Raw genomic sequence first — 15368 nt, 5'->3', positions numbered from 1 at the left:
AGTAATGAGGGCTGATTTCACAGATTATGCTGTTAATTTGAGTTACATTCAAAATCGGTAGCATAACTATACATTGGCAATGAGGGTGCTCTCTCGTTTCACTCTGCTGTCCGACGTCCTTGGAAAGGATGAAACGGGACATTTGAAGGATGTTTTGTCTCAAACCAGTCGCTCATATTGTTTTACATCAGTGATGGATTCGCAATGTATTGAAAACATGGCATTGAGACATTTTTTATGAAACGTCAAAGCAAGTATAACCAAATTTAATGCAACTGCTTTTCGTTTGCTCATAAATCAGTGAAGAGAAGCGCAACAGACAATTTCTCTTGTAATATGTACTTCTTAGGCTACAAATTATCTTTTGAGATTTCAGTTGGTGGCTAGACTTCGAACAATCGTCGCTCATGTAAGTTGTTTGTCTACGGGGAAAGCAACCTATTTAGAGCCAAAATGGCGAACATGAGGTCAGATTTTTATTGGCCAATCAGCACGCGCACATCAGACGTGCCCCACGTGGGGATCCCGAGTTTGATTGGTCAGACGCGGTGAAGTCGTATTCGACATTTGATTGGTCGCGTTAGGTTGTTCTCGCGGTAGTTGAGCCCGCGTGTCAGTGGGCAGTCTGTGTGTGGTACTGCGAGTGTTGGAGAAACTAGGCAAAGCGATTGCGAGCGGCTGGCACGTACGAGGCAAACTTTTCACAATCAGACGTTTTTAAACAAACAAGCAAATAGGGATTGGGAGAATTTACCAACAACCGGAATACGGCGAATTGTGCTCAAGCGAGAGCCTAGTCTTAACTGAAGGAAACATTCTCGAAGCGATTGTAGGCGCTGCTTTTCTAGGGTTGGGATTGATTCCCAACCAGCGCCTAATACTGATCGTAATAAGGTCACGAGTTGGAGGACTTCGACGTTTCCACGGTGCAAGGAATTATTGCCATATTTACATTCGGGGAAAAGGATTTTATGGAGACGAAAGGTAACGCGGAAGATAACTTTCAAAAGAATCCACTTGTAATCTAGACTGTGTTTATGTAGCAATTGGGCACTCTTCGTGCTTTTTCTCCGTTCCCGTTTTGTAATTTGCAAAGCTGCTTTTGCCGTGTTTACTTCGAGGCTCGACACTCGAAGTGTATAATTTCTGAGCCGTTTATCGAGTTGATTGGGCTTCTGTTGCTTTGTCTTATCTAGCGTGTTTTACATTGTTCTGTAATCTTGTTGGGGTACATTCTAGCAAACAGCAGTCAGGTAATCTTGTTATTGCGAGAAGACTCATAAGCAGCTTGTTAGTCGCAGCTCGCAGCGCAGATGACAAGCAGCAAATGTGTGTTTGACTCGCTCTACACAACTATTCTGTGTTTACAACAGACGTGCAGCTGAATGCTTGACTCTTATTGGAGATAATGAGCCAACGCGCTGTGTTTTTGTCTTGCTCCTCGGCTGTGTGAAGGATAAAGGGGTTAAATCGGGTATAAGGAGTGGGAGACGCGCGTGGATCGGGTGGACGGACTGGGCTTTGTGTGTCCACGAGTGCAGGGAGGGGTGACGGACGGGCTCTCGCTCATCTACTCGGATTACTGAAGAGCGCCACATCCCCTGGATCTTCACCTCAGAAAGGATACATTCAAGATGTATCCGCAGGGCCGGCATCCGGTGAGTAACATAAATTATATTGATACATTGTGTTCAGGCAGCTCCGCGCAAAAGCGCGTTACCTTTTCGACCGTCGTGCACTATTGTGACGCGTGACGTTTCCCTCACGCGGTGCGTCCTTTTATTTCTGCACAAACTAAACAAGGATGCACTCCTCTGGACGTCCGTTAACTTGTCTCTGAACAGTAGTGCGTTTTCATTTTACTTTCAAGTGGGGAAAAAAGGGGAATCAGCTGGTAGTTTTTCTCCGGGGCTGTTTAGACGCAGTGACCCGTCTGTGTCACGCCGACCGCTGCTGAGTGTTGGAGGCTGTTCCCACTAGAGTCTCAAAACCACCGACAGGCCGAGCTCGAGGGAGCGCCTGGGCACTTCTCACAAACCGCATTTCAGCTCCAATGAAATATCATTTCCCCGAAAATCGGGAAGCATGAAATGTGTTATTGACACCCGTGGTTATATCCACGACTTGCTCAAAAACACAGTGAAAGTAAAACCTGAGACCTATGGACTGCCGTAAAAGGAGTAATGGAGAAGGTCGTAGGTTGTTTTGGTAATGGTGGTTGGTAGGAAGTCAAAGGTACAGTGACATGCCAAAAACACCGTTGGTGTAATAGCATATTGCATCAGTGACTAGGTTGGGCTGTATTGGTAATGTAAAGTTTATGCTTTGCAGCAGTTCACATAAATGATTGATGTTTTTTTCAGGCACCTCACCAGCCTGGTCAGCCAGGCTTTAAATTCACTGTAGCAGAATCTTGTGACAGGATCAAAGATGAATTCCAGTTCCTTCAAGCTCAGTACCACAGGTAAATATTGCTGTTAATAGTTTGACTTATGTGTGTGATTCATTTCACACCTGTTACTAGACTCTGAGGTGGCTCTGGTGCTGTGTAAATCAAGAGTAGCATCAGTGCAACCCTAAAATGTAACAATATTATAATATGTAAAATTTTCATATTCTGTTTTATGCTCATTTATATGTCAATAAGATTTGTTTATGTGACCACCTAGAGCTAAGAACTCATTATGGGTCTTTCTTCTTACAGTCTTAAAGTGGAGTATGACAAACTGGCCAATGAGAAGACAGAGATGCAGCGACATTATGTCATGGTAAGAGCAAGCAGCGGTTTGTTTCCAATCAGACGTCTTCTATCTGTTGATCTTTTGTTTCTTTGAAAACATCTATAGGGTCAGCAGCCAGTTATCTGAGCTGGTGTTTAGTGTCCACTACCCCTATTTATTGTGTGATAGCGTTTGCATTAGAGGTCGACCGATATTGGTTTTTACCGATACCGATAGCTAGGTTGGACCACACTGGCCGATACCGATTAATTAACCGATAGTTTTTGAAAATAGATACTGAAAGGCAACTAAAATAGTGCTCTACTATTTTTAAAAAAGTTACTTTGTAAGTTAATACAAATATTAATAATATATTAATCATTAAAGTTATTTCATAGTTCATTAATGTTAACAAAATAAACTTCAAAATTGAACAATATAGCAGTAAATGTTTAAATTACCACACTCTAACAAGGAACAACTCTTCTATTCTACAGCTTTCATCAATCTTAGTTGATGTTACAAATGGGCTCATTGTAAAGGGGTGGGAATCAATCTTTACATTTTAACAATATGTAAAATTGCAGTTTCTATGCTTTTTGTTTATATTTGGAATCTCTGTATGTCAGTACCTCCAACTTAAAATTAAAATGAACTTTAATTACATTTTATATCAAATTTATTTCATGCTAAATTTACTTATTTTTTTTATTATACAAGCAGGCTACTTTTTAAAACAATAGATAGTGACATAGACAGTGGCTGCTTTAACAGGCTTCATTCAAACGAATGCACAGATCTATTTCGATATATCAGATGTTTTGTCCTGCTCTGAAAACATAACTGACTGTGTGTACTGTACATCAGTCTCGTATAAAAGTATTGCATTTTATGCATTTAACCGCATCCGCTTTCAAGCTTTTTAGGACGAACAAAAACAAAGCGCAAGTGAAAGTCTGTCAGTGCGGAGTTTAGTGCATCTAATAGTACTGCATTCCAAAAGGCAGAAAAGAAAGCATATCTAAAGTAAAACACTGCGGGTGGAAGCACACACCGTGCAATGCGCACGTGTCTCACAGTGCAAATTCTGTGCAATGAAGCCCGCCGCGTCTCTAGCGCGCACGAGCCATATGCGGGGAAAAACACAAGCTCGTTGAAGAGAGGATCATTGCGATGCATCGGAGAATCCATTTTTCACCCACTCTTAATGAAACCGGGCAAAAGTGCAGCGCTGCGTTGCGCTGACAACTCTCAGGTATCACACAATCACACACACAGGACGCGTCGTGTGTAGTTCAAGGGGAAGTCTAAAACAGTTAATTTCACCAAATATAATCAAAAAAGCGGCAAATATTAGTTTAAAGAACAGATCAAACGAAAAGAGAGAGCGATCTATGTTTTTGTAGATATTTAAGTTTTTTTTTTTCTGTTTTACATTGTTTAAATATTATTTGTTTGTGTTTGTTTCAGTTCAATCTGTTTATTACGAAAGAAGTTTGTGTAATTTGTAAATGTCATAAAGGACGTGGTATGAATTGGACGGCAATACGCCGGGAGAATTTGAGAGGGTCAGACAATTTTTTTTTGACCATTTCGTACGTTTTTATTTGTGGAAAATCCCTTCTTAAACGAATTTCATTTTGTATCATTTTTATCTCAATTTTTAATACATATTTTTGTTGATCAGTTATTAAAATCAAATAAGAACAAGGAAAACTGGCATTGTGAAATAAAGCGCGTAACTGCCATGCTTCAGCGGCCTGAAGAAAAGGCTAAAACATAAATTATAGCTCTATATGAAGCATACAGACTTTATTAGAGCTACAGAAATACAAACGTTTCGCTTAAATGCACAATACTCAATCTTCCAGCCCAGGGTCAAGCCTTTATGAACATTAACAAAGGTTTGGCGCAGATATGATGTAATGTAAAACTATGAATGGCGCGCTGTGGCGCAGCAGAATTTCTGTCGGCTAAATGAACACAGTTTGCTTTCTTCTCACATCATGTCTTTAAATCTGCAACTTTGCTGGCTAATATGGTAACAATCCTGACATTAAGCATTGATGTCGGACTTAAGTTCTAATACTCTATGACAGCGGAGCGGAGCGTGAGCCGCTTCATTAAAGAACGCAACCCGGAAAAGTTCCGCCAATCAACTATCGGTGCCGATTAATCGTCAAAATCGTGTTTTTATTTGTTGTTAAAATCCCTGGAGGCAGCTTGTTCCATCCACTATGACCCGAGGTGCAGAGTGTCTCTTTATTCAAGTGAGAGAAAGGCAGGCGTGCTCTGTTAAATAAGCTTTGGATTTGGAGCAAACAGCATTTCTGAGACCAGCCTTAGATTAAATAAGAATTCTTATTATGATAATGTGCAGTGAATGTAAACAACAGTAATGTTGTTTGCTAACTAATTAAAAATCAAACATGCATTTATTTAATGGAGGTGTGTCAAGTTGTTTTTGTCTTAAATTACATACAGACCTGACCCAGATGAAACGGTATCAACCTTCAGGATGATTGCGGTTTCACTCAATATTGACCCTTGTGTGCAATTCAAGAATTACACTAATATTAGTGTTGCTGAACACCTCTTATTAGAAGTCCAGTGAGTGGAAACTGAATTCCATCAGGATGTGATGTAATAGTGCACAGGTTGAGCAGTGTTAACCAAGCTCTACTCTCTCTTATCTTATTTGAACATGCAGTAGATATTGACTCAACATGCCAGCACCTTTGTTAAATATTATTTTTCGGAGGAATTCAGAGTGGTAAAAAGGCCACTACCAGATAAACGTAATGAAATACACAGCCATGCTCTGAGAAAAAAAATGTTTGCAGTAGTTGTTCAGATGAACGGTCTATTTTTAGTATAGAAAACTGCTTTTCTCTTGAATGGGCAGACTAGAGATGCCTATGATGAAACTGAAATTTTCAATGAAAATAAATGTGTAGAAAGGGAGAGATTTGTCAATATTTTTTTGTTAACCACTGTTTAATAACTGGTATGAGATAACTCAATACCAATAATTCATAAATGCGAGTAGTGAGTAAATCCCACTAAACAAATGTTGCCAGAGAGATCCATAAACATTGCTCTCCACTCCTATAATCAGCCAATTATCTGAGTCCTAGTTTTGTGTACACTTTTTGTGTGTGTGTGTGTTAATTGGGTGCATAATATATAGGGGTGATAGTCTTGCACTACTGTAGTCAGTGCCATTATACGATTTTGTGCTAAATGCATTTCTCATTTTTTCTTTTTGCAGTATTATGAGATGTCCTATGGGCTGAACATTGAAATGCATAAACAGGTATGTGATCTACTCAAACACCATATTCCTTTTCATTGTGCGTTGTGTAGTTTCATTCATTTTTATTGTGCATGTCTTCTGACATGACAAATTATTCTGGTCAGAAAGATAATAACGACATGGAAGGGGTTTTGCAAGCATTGCGTGCACAAACACGCAAACGTACAGTTTGAGTAGTGATACATATGATTAAATTGATTACAGTAGTTGGAGGCATGGTGGTTAGTGCATGTTTGAATCTGGCTTGTGCAAGTCTGAATTCATTTCTAGATTTGGTTCCCTTTTTTTCTGTTTGTTTCCTATGCCACCCCTATAAATAAAAGTGGCAAAAAGTGGCGTCTGCACGGAACAGAACTAAAAATAAAAGCATAAACACGAGGCCAAGCCAGATAAAGGTCTATAGGTCAGCTGCGTCCAGCAGGAAATGTTATTTAACCTCTTTTAGTAATTGGCTGTCTGTCCTAATTGTTGTCAGCCTGTATGTGTTTTTTTTTTTTTGTTGTCTGAGACTGATCGATTGGGGTTTTGTAACCAAGTGAGGTTACGAAATTGATGCATTTTAAAAGAGGGACCATCCAACACCCCCATTTCCTCCATTTCTCTATCTCTCTCTGTCATTAGTAGTGATATGATGTATAGTCATATGAGGAGGGCTCAGTTTGAAGAGGCCCTTTATGGTTCTCACCCTGAGGCCTCACAAGGTTAATGGTATCAGTGTGAGGGTGGTGAATTGGAACAGCATGCACAATCCATCAGCTACTCCGAGTGTGTGTGTGTGTGTGTGTGTGTGTGTGTGTGTGTGTGTGTGTGTGTCTGGGCCACATGTCTCTCTCTCACAGACACTGCATTTTCTGAAAGGTTCTGTCAGGCACTTATCTCCAGCTGTGAGAGAGACGGAGAGAAAATGAAAAGGGAGGGAAGGGAAGGTGCAGGGGCTTTGCGCAAACAGGTTAATCGACTGGCTTTTTTTTTTTCAGAGCCTCTCTTTTGTTTATCAATAGAGCTCTGACTGAGTGGACTCAAACGCATGAATTATTCATCGGAGCATGGACTCCCTGCTCTCTCTGGAGTTAGTGATGACAGCAGTCTGATAACACATAGTCTGCCCTTCATGTAGTGCTTTTGGAAAAGAAAGGAGAGGGAGGAAAATGCATCTAGGTGCCAGATTTGTCATGTGCTTTCAGGATCCACTAGATTCGGAGTACTATTAAATAACTGTTTTAGGTAAACACGCTCGAGAGTTTGTAATGGTGCAAGGGTCAGCGCTAATCTTGCGGTACATTAGAGCCTGGGGGCAGGATGGTGAGTTTTACAACCGTGAGGGGGAGGGCTTGCCGTGTGGGGGCAGGAAGTGGATGGCTGTGCTTGTCAATGTAGCCCTTTAATTACTGAGCCTCAGAGGCCCCTGATCTGCTGTCCCTCTGTGTTTAACACAGTTCCCTCTGTCTTCATTTTCTTCCTCATTTTGTCCTGAAGTGCTTGCTGCTGAATGAATGCAGAACTAGTGTGTGTGTGTGTGTGTGTGTGTGTGTGTGTGTGTTATCATTGGTGTGGCCGTATTTGGTCAGTTCTTTGTGTGTGCACACACTAAGCCAGATTCATTAAGTGAAGCTCAGTCTGTGGCCTTAGAGGGTGAGAGAGAGCGAGGAGGGGGGTTGAGACTGGCAGCGGGGAGGGAACTTGTTCGGATGAATAATTTATTCAGGATTCCAGGAATTGTTTGCCAAGGTGATGATGGTCGATTTGATTCTGAGCCAAAGCAAACTGACTCAGAGCACACTGCAGTCTCTCTTCAGAAGTGTTTGTGTACATGTGAGTGAGATGTCTAGTGGTGACAAAATGTCCCTGCATTATCAGGGCAGGCCAGTGAATTCCTAACAGAATGCAGACAGGGTTATATTATAATGTTTTGTTCTGTTTATATCTAGTTTAAAACCCACAATTTGTTTGAGCTTAACAGGTTTAATGTGTGTGGGTTGTATTCTTTTCTTTTATTTTAGGAATGCACCAATAATCTGTTTTTACATAATGCCTGATATTAAAATTCTGTGTCAAATGCAAGCCTACAGGACATTTTTGCCACATTGTATCTTCAGTGTTAAATATAAATATTGTGTGTGTGTGTGTGTGTGTGTGTGTGTGTGTGTGTGTGTGTATATATATAAAGTTTGGGTCACATCTGTCTCTCAGCTCTGTGCACTGAACCAGGTGGTCGTGTCTGTGTCCTTTGTGTCCGTCTTGAGCAGATGAATGCACAGAGAGACACAAACATAACTAAACAGTTCCAACAAGATTTGTGCTGCATATGCAGCGAGGGCAAGACAGAGACACCCTGTACAGACGGCTGCTGCTCAATGCAGCCTTTCAGCCCGAGGGAAGCTAAGGGTCAGAGGAGCCTGTGTCAGGCAGGGAGGAATGAACTCGAGTGAGTGAATGCCACTGAGTGCTTTGGTTTATTTGTTAACGTTTCTTATCTGCGAAGATGGCTTCACCTGTCATCGGAATGTTTATATGTGGCTTTTTTATGTTTGAGTGAGCATGTAAATGTAAGTTCAACTATACAGACTCACTCCTTACTTTCTCTCCCTCTTGTGTGTAATTGTTCATTGAGTCACAGAGAGAGGGAGTGTAGCGGTCTGTGTGTGTTCATTTGTCAGTGAGTGGCTCTCCTTCAGTGTGCAGTTGTTTTGCAGCATATTTAATCCTCATCAGTGTCTCCCTGCACTCAGCTCGTACCCACAGCAACAGGTAAATGGCTTCTGGCGTGCCATTGACAGGGCTGTGTGTGAGAGCTCTTCACACGCTGCTTGACAGCACTGAGCACCTGGGATTGTGAAGCTGAGCAGAAAGCCTCTCTCTGCTGAAGGGCCTTGTTTTCACTCCCTGTGCCCTATTTTTTTTTATCAGCCTGTGTGGGAGCTCTTCTAGTAGCTTACGGCACGCCTCTGGAACTCAGCAATACCGCACTTTCTGTTCTTATCCCATGGTGCGGTGGTTTAAGCTGAGGTTAATGTAGTTTGTGGGTAAGTTTTGGCTTGTTTTATGGAGTCTATCAAGGGTGAATCTCACAAAAACATGTCCAGGTCACAAAAAGGGAAAGAAACGAAAAAAAAAAAAAAGATTATTTGCATTGTGGTAATTTCTTGACACTTTTTTTTTTTTTTTTTTTTTTTTTTTTTTAAATAGATTCACAAATGAATTGCAATTTAGTCTTCTAGCAATTCACATCGATTCACAAATTTCAACAATCGATTTTCTAGTTAATATAATAATAACAACATGATGTTGTCGGAACAAAACAGCAACAGCAATGGAGGAAAAAATAATACATTCTGAGCCATTTTCAGCAAGGGCAAATGTTTGGAAAAATGCACAGAAAACGTTATGATTAGCCACTTGTTAGTGTTAGCCAGTTACATTAAAGTATATAAAATTTCACTTACCACATAAATGGAGTAAGGAGCGTAGTACATAGTTTTACATAGTGTACATAGTACATTTATACATAGTATAAAGAGAATGTGTGATTGCGAATCTCGAAAGTGAAAGTAAAATGTGATTGCAAGTTTCAAAGCCCCGCATATTAATAACTGCTCTCTGATGCCTGCAATTTATATACAGTATAATTACCTAACAATGTAATTGTGAACGAAAACATTGAAATATATTTTTGCCTCCCATCTGGTATTTATTCTCTTTAGGGGTTCTGTAGTACATGTCATTTCCTTTCCGTACATGGTATTTGCATTCGGGCACATCCCTAATGGGAAGTAATGGAAAATATTTTTGATTTATTAGGAAGTTAGTAGTTAGGAAACGCTGATTTCCTGAATCGGGGGCTACCCATACTATTGACTAGTGTGTTTTTAAATCAAAATACTGGTGCGTTAAATGACCAGTGTGCACAATTTTGATCAAATCGGAAATCGTGAGCCCAAGAGTCAAATTGTGAGGTACCGAAAAATTCCCACCATTTTTTTTTACCTCTCAATTTATTATTACTTTGTTGCTTTTTTGTTATTTGGTAATTATCTCTAAATTGAATAAATTCTCATTATGCTGTTGTTGTTTTTTTAGTAGCATAATTAGATTAGAAGATAAAATGTGATTGTCAGTGTCACAACACAGAAAATCAAAGCATATTTGTAGAATCATTGTGCATTATGCACACATTTTTGTTTTTATGAGATTCACCCTTGTGTCTTGCCTAAAATATTTATTTATTTTTTATAAATGTAAATGTAGATATTTTTACCACAAGTCACATTTTGATTCAAGCTGGGATCACAACAAGAAGCAGTTTTGCTAAAGCAGGTGCTTACGGCTCCCTGTATTTATATACTGTGGTGCATGGAGTGTTGTGTATTAACAAGTCACATGCCGTATATCAGTGGAAGAGTCATTTCTGTTAATTACTGTGGAAGATCTTCTCCTTTGGACAGTCACCAGGGTTTTTTGGCTCAGGCAGATGGGTAGTGTTTTCCAATCTTCTCTGTTAACACACACACACACACACACACACACACACACACACACTTCACCCCACCCATGAAAGAGAAGCCGTTACTGCCTCCCTCCCCCGTCTGCCCCCTTTCATCCCACATTAATTTGCTGAGTTGATCTGATCGACAGGCCGAAAATTCAATTTAATGACCTGCCCCTGTGCGCGTAATATGATTTTACTGCCTGTTATGGTCAAGCAGAGCTCCAATTTACATAATGATCTGAGGGAGAGATAGGGGCGGACCGGTTGCTGTGGCAACCTCAGAGTGGCATACAGGAATGGAAGCCAAGGGGAGGGGGGTGAACTGATGGAGTGAGCGAAGAAAAAGAACCTCGGTCTATGAGAGCAGGCAGCATTTTTATGTTCGAATATTCCCTCCCTTCGGTTAGACACCAACAGATTATTGTTTGTTTTGCGAAGGAGTGTGTGTTTGTGTAGCAAAGCCGGGGTGAAAAAGCATTAATAGCTCAATGACTCTGAAGGGGTGTGGAGAGGGCTTAGATCCTTTGTTCACGTCCCTGGAGACAGTTCATCACAGGTCAGAACACATCCACTCTCACCCGCTCTAAAGAGAGACCGAATCCATCAGAGTTCCAGGGTCAGCACCCTCCCACAGGCACAGAGGTCACGCTGCCAAGAAACGAACGGAATGTGGCTTGCAGTGAAAGAAAGAGAAATTTCTCTCCTCCCTCACCTGCTGGGCCATCTGCTCCAACCTATAATCAATTTGTTCACCGCCCTATACTTCCTCTCCCCCCACCCCCCCTCCCTCGCGCTCTCCTTTCCCTTCTCTCCTTTTCATCCTGAAGCGTTAGCATAGCTCATGATGAAATATAGCTCTTGGGGGCTTCAGGTAGCCGTGAGTAATGCAGGAGAACCAGAGCATGTTGGCTGATTACCCTGTCCGTCTCTCCATATCAATAAAAGTCATTTTGAATATTGCTGTAGGGCTCCGGTTCCTCGCCTCCTGCGCTGCTGGAATGGGAGCATGGGGAAAAATGGTAATTGCTCAGTATTGCCATCGTTAATCTCCCAGCACCAAATCAGCATTAGCATATTTCAGCATCTTAATGAAATAATCTGTCTGGGTAATGAGGGGGTGGGGGGGTGGTTGAGGCCAGACAACCCCCCCCCCCCCTTTATCCCTCCTTCCCTCTCTCCATCTCTTGGCCAGATGGGCACCGCAGGCCTTCTGTCCATCTTGGCCTGGCAGAGCTGTGGATTTGGCCAGATCTGTTTCAGTAGCAGTGTGCTGGAGCGCCGTTTGGCTTTGTGAGCCACACACACACCATATCAGCGCTCAAAGAGCCTCGTGTTCATTATGCGCCGAATCAGACACATGGCAACATCAGCAGCGAAGACAGACGTTTCTGAAGTTTTTACTTCATTAATCAGGAATTCTGGAGGTATCCCATCATGCCTCGTTTAGATGCGCCGAGGCTTGATTAGAGCATTCAGCAAAGTGAAAGTAACGTGAGAGCGTTGGAGCGCGTGCCGTCGTGAATTAAGTACATTTGAGTGATTAGAGAAGAGCTGACAACATTTAATAACCGTACTGTTTGTATGTCTCTGTTTTTCTGTTTCAGACTGAGATTGCCAAACGGCTAAATGCAATTCTTGCTCAAATCATGCCTTTTTTGTCACAAGAGGTAAATATTCTCCATTTCTATTTATAAAATGAGCTGTTTTAGTGGCATCTTTGTTTATTGAGCTGTCTTTTCTCTTTCTTCCAGCACCAACAGCAGGTTGCACAGGCTGTTGAACGTGCTAAGCAAGTGACAATGACAGAGTTGAATGCCATCATCGGGGTACGTGGACTTCCCAATCTGCCTCTCACCGTGTGTATACCCCTCTTTCTCCTTCATTTGACCAGGGCCAGGGACAAACCTGCACACATGCAGCTCAGTGTACTAATGCATTCATGCCTGGCTCCTAAACGACAATTGGATTTATAGTATATAGCAATAAAAATCAAATTTGCGTCTGAAGAAGATAAACTAGCCTACTCCCACAGGTGGGGTTTGGGTCAAAGGTGATGCATCAAATGTAATCCTCCACTGTAAAACCTTTTAATCCAACACGTATCACCTCAACAGCTCTTAAACAGTTCAAGGGCAAATCCGTGATTGCTAAAGATGTTGATACTTGTGTTTTGGGCGGAGATCAGGATTGTTGGTGTGTCTTAGTCCCATCAGTTTCTTGCTGCAGATTTGCCCCTGCCCTTCATGGTCTGATTTTACTTTGTTTTAATTTGTAATGCCATGTGTTTACACCATGATGTTTGCTTTTTTATGCCATTGTTTTATGTCTAGTCACTGTGATCATTTGAGTTCATTTGTGCGTGTAGGACTTCTCTCTCTCTGTGTCTGTTTGTCACAGGGTTTGAGAGGCATGTGGAAAGAAACATGTTTAGGCTTGTGTAGTTAAGCTCTTGTTTTGATCACACAAAGGGAGAAGTCTAATTCTGTCAGGGTTTTCTGTGATTAGCCATGTTAAATTCTTTAAAGAGCTTGTGTAAAGGAGCATCCTATTGATGTGGGCAACACAAACATTACTTGAATCACTGCATTAAGTTTCTGGAAAATTTAATCAGTTTCTGTGTTAGGCTGTTCACACTGTGCCTAACCCTTGGTCATCCTCATTCTAAAGCTTTTAACTTCAGGTAAAAGTAGGTTTCACACTTGTAATTTAGTAGCTGGGTTAGCACCGCTTTTGTGGTGTTAACCCTGCATTGACCATCTTGTGCAGTGTAAAACAATGCGGTTTTAGAATGTTGTAACTAGAGAGTTAGCAACAGACAGACAACCAATCACGTGCGTCATATCATACTTTGCACAGTTACAGAAACACTGCACCGTGTATAAACAGTGTTTAAGTGGGAAAATGTCAAATGGTGATAAAGGTGTGAATTAGAGTGTTAAAAAAAGTTAATTCTTATATTCATAGTCTGTTAACGTATAGTACAGCTGGTAACACAAGATGAGGACTAAGTGTTAAAGGGATATTTTGCCCAAAAATGAAAATTGTCATTAATTACTCGTCCTCATGTCTTTTCAAATCCGTAAGACCTTTGTTCATCTTCAGAACACAAATTAAGATATTTTTGATCAAATCCGAGAGCTTTTTGACCCTGCATAGACAGCAAGGGTCCTACCACGTTCGAGGTCCAGAAAGGTACCAAGAACAGTGACAACTGTAATTTGTGAAGCTACTAGCTATTTTTGAAGCTATTTTGTTGATCATCTTGGTACCTTTCCGGACCTTGAACGTGGTAGGACCCTTGCTGTCTATAGAGTAACAGGGAGCTCTTGGATTTCATCAAAAAAATCTTAATTTGTGCCCCGAAGACTAACTAAATTATTACGGGTTTGGAACAATATGAGGGTGAGTAACAGAATTTACATTTTTGGGTGAACTATCCCTTTAACCTTGGGTAAAGTATGAGCAGTACGAAACGTGAATCAAGATAATCCAGGATTTTGTTTACCCAGGGTTTGGAATGACCCAGGGTTAACCATTTCAAGTGTGACAAGCCATTCTGTCAGGCAGTGTGTTTGATTCTAATCCAGAGATAATTTAATGCAGCGTTTAATCTAAATTATGCAGTAGATTAAGAACAGAAGTACTCTTACACATGCATTTAATCATGTTTTTGTAGACATGATCTTTATGTCCATATATGCACAGTGTGTATTATTTGAGGGATTAAATCTGCATTGTGTCACCTCTGTCTTTCAGAGCAAGCACACAATGCTATGCTTAACAGACAAGCTACAAGCATACTAAATATCAAACTAGTGTGCTTGCTTTGCGTTTCAAAACAAGGCGATTAATTACTTTTTGATGTAAATGGTCCTTAAGCGTTTTCATTTAACAAAAACAACCGTTTTAGTAGAGTCTACAAAGTAACTAAAATCAAACTTTTATTGGATGTAAAAGTACTTAGCGTGTCTCCTGTGGTGAGTGTGGCTATCCAAGTTTGATTAGCCTGGGCTGGGCTAGTGGGTAGGAGGTCCTGAGCTGGGTCAGGACAGCCAGAGCCAGATATTGGAATTCAATTAAGGCAAATGAGCCAAGACTCTGACCCCTGTTTTCAAGGTAATTGCTTCCTCGAATCTGCCTGAATGCAACTGTCGACGGGGCTCCATCATTTAACAGCTAGCCATTCAGCAGAGCAGCTTGGCGAGAGGCGGGGGAGGCATGGGGGCAGGGCTTGTTGCTTCTGCTCACACATACACACACTTAGCAAGTCACATGGTCATCATGATGGTGGATAAATAGATGTATTCAGGCAGACACTTGCCGCACTGTTGCAGGAATTAACACACACTCTCGCGCACATCCTCACAGGCTTGGAAAAAAAAACAAGCTTTTATTTGTTGGCTGGTGAGATGGCAGGAGATCAATCTGTGTGCCCTGACGGAGAGGGGGAGGGGGGTCATTAAAGATTCACTGTTAATCAGGAGCCAGCAGCGTTTGGCACAGAGAGAGAGAAAGAGAAAGAGAGGAGAAGCAAGATTGTGAAAGGAGAGGGAGACATTGTGAGAGGGAGTGATATCCACAGGGAGGGGTAGAGGCAAATAAGTGGGTTAGCAAGAGAAGAGACGCCCATGAAAGCTTTAGTCTGCGGTACCACTGACCTGTTAAAGTGGCAGTGCTGTACATGTCTGTGGCTTTGCTAATAAGTTACAGCCGACAAGGTCTTTATGTTAATGATGCTGTAAATGTGCCAAAAAAGCAACAGTATGAGTAGCAATTACACTTGTGTATCTTAGTAATATGTGTTATATTAATAGTAGTAATGTATATATTTTTTAAATATTTCAAT

The 15368-nt window shown here is 41.2% G+C and overlaps 1 protein-coding gene across 4 annotated transcripts in view; it reads left to right on the top strand.

Annotated features, from left to right (window-relative positions):
- Positions 1 to 654: 654 nt before the first annotated feature.
- LOC141331479 (transducin-like enhancer protein 3-B) overlaps positions 655 to 15368 on the top strand; it is a 34904-nt gene continuing 20190 nt past the window's right edge. For 2 of the 4 annotated variants that reach the window (XM_073836544.1, XM_073836542.1), the window contains exons 1-7: positions 655 to 984; positions 1456 to 1658; positions 2364 to 2464; positions 2705 to 2768; positions 5992 to 6036; positions 12127 to 12189; positions 12274 to 12378. In XM_073836544.1, the coding sequence (XP_073692645.1) occupies positions 1635 to 1658; positions 2364 to 2464; positions 2705 to 2768; positions 5992 to 6036; positions 12127 to 12189; positions 12274 to 12378 (402 nt within the window). In that variant the 5' untranslated portion in view covers positions 655 to 984; positions 1456 to 1634. Of the gene's footprint in view, positions 985 to 1373; positions 1659 to 2363; positions 2465 to 2704; positions 2769 to 5991; positions 6037 to 12126; positions 12190 to 12273; positions 12379 to 15368 lie in introns of all 4 variants that reach the window. The other 2 variants (XM_073836545.1, XM_073836543.1) reach the window with 2 other exon arrangements.

The sequence above is a fragment of the Garra rufa genome, chromosome 3 (assembly GCF_049309525.1).
Source record: "Garra rufa chromosome 3, GarRuf1.0, whole genome shotgun sequence".
NCBI classification, from domain to species: domain Eukaryota; kingdom Metazoa; phylum Chordata; class Actinopteri; order Cypriniformes; family Cyprinidae; genus Garra; species Garra rufa.
Note: the sequence above shows the minus strand (reverse complement) of the source record. Positions and strands in the feature narration are given on the sequence as shown.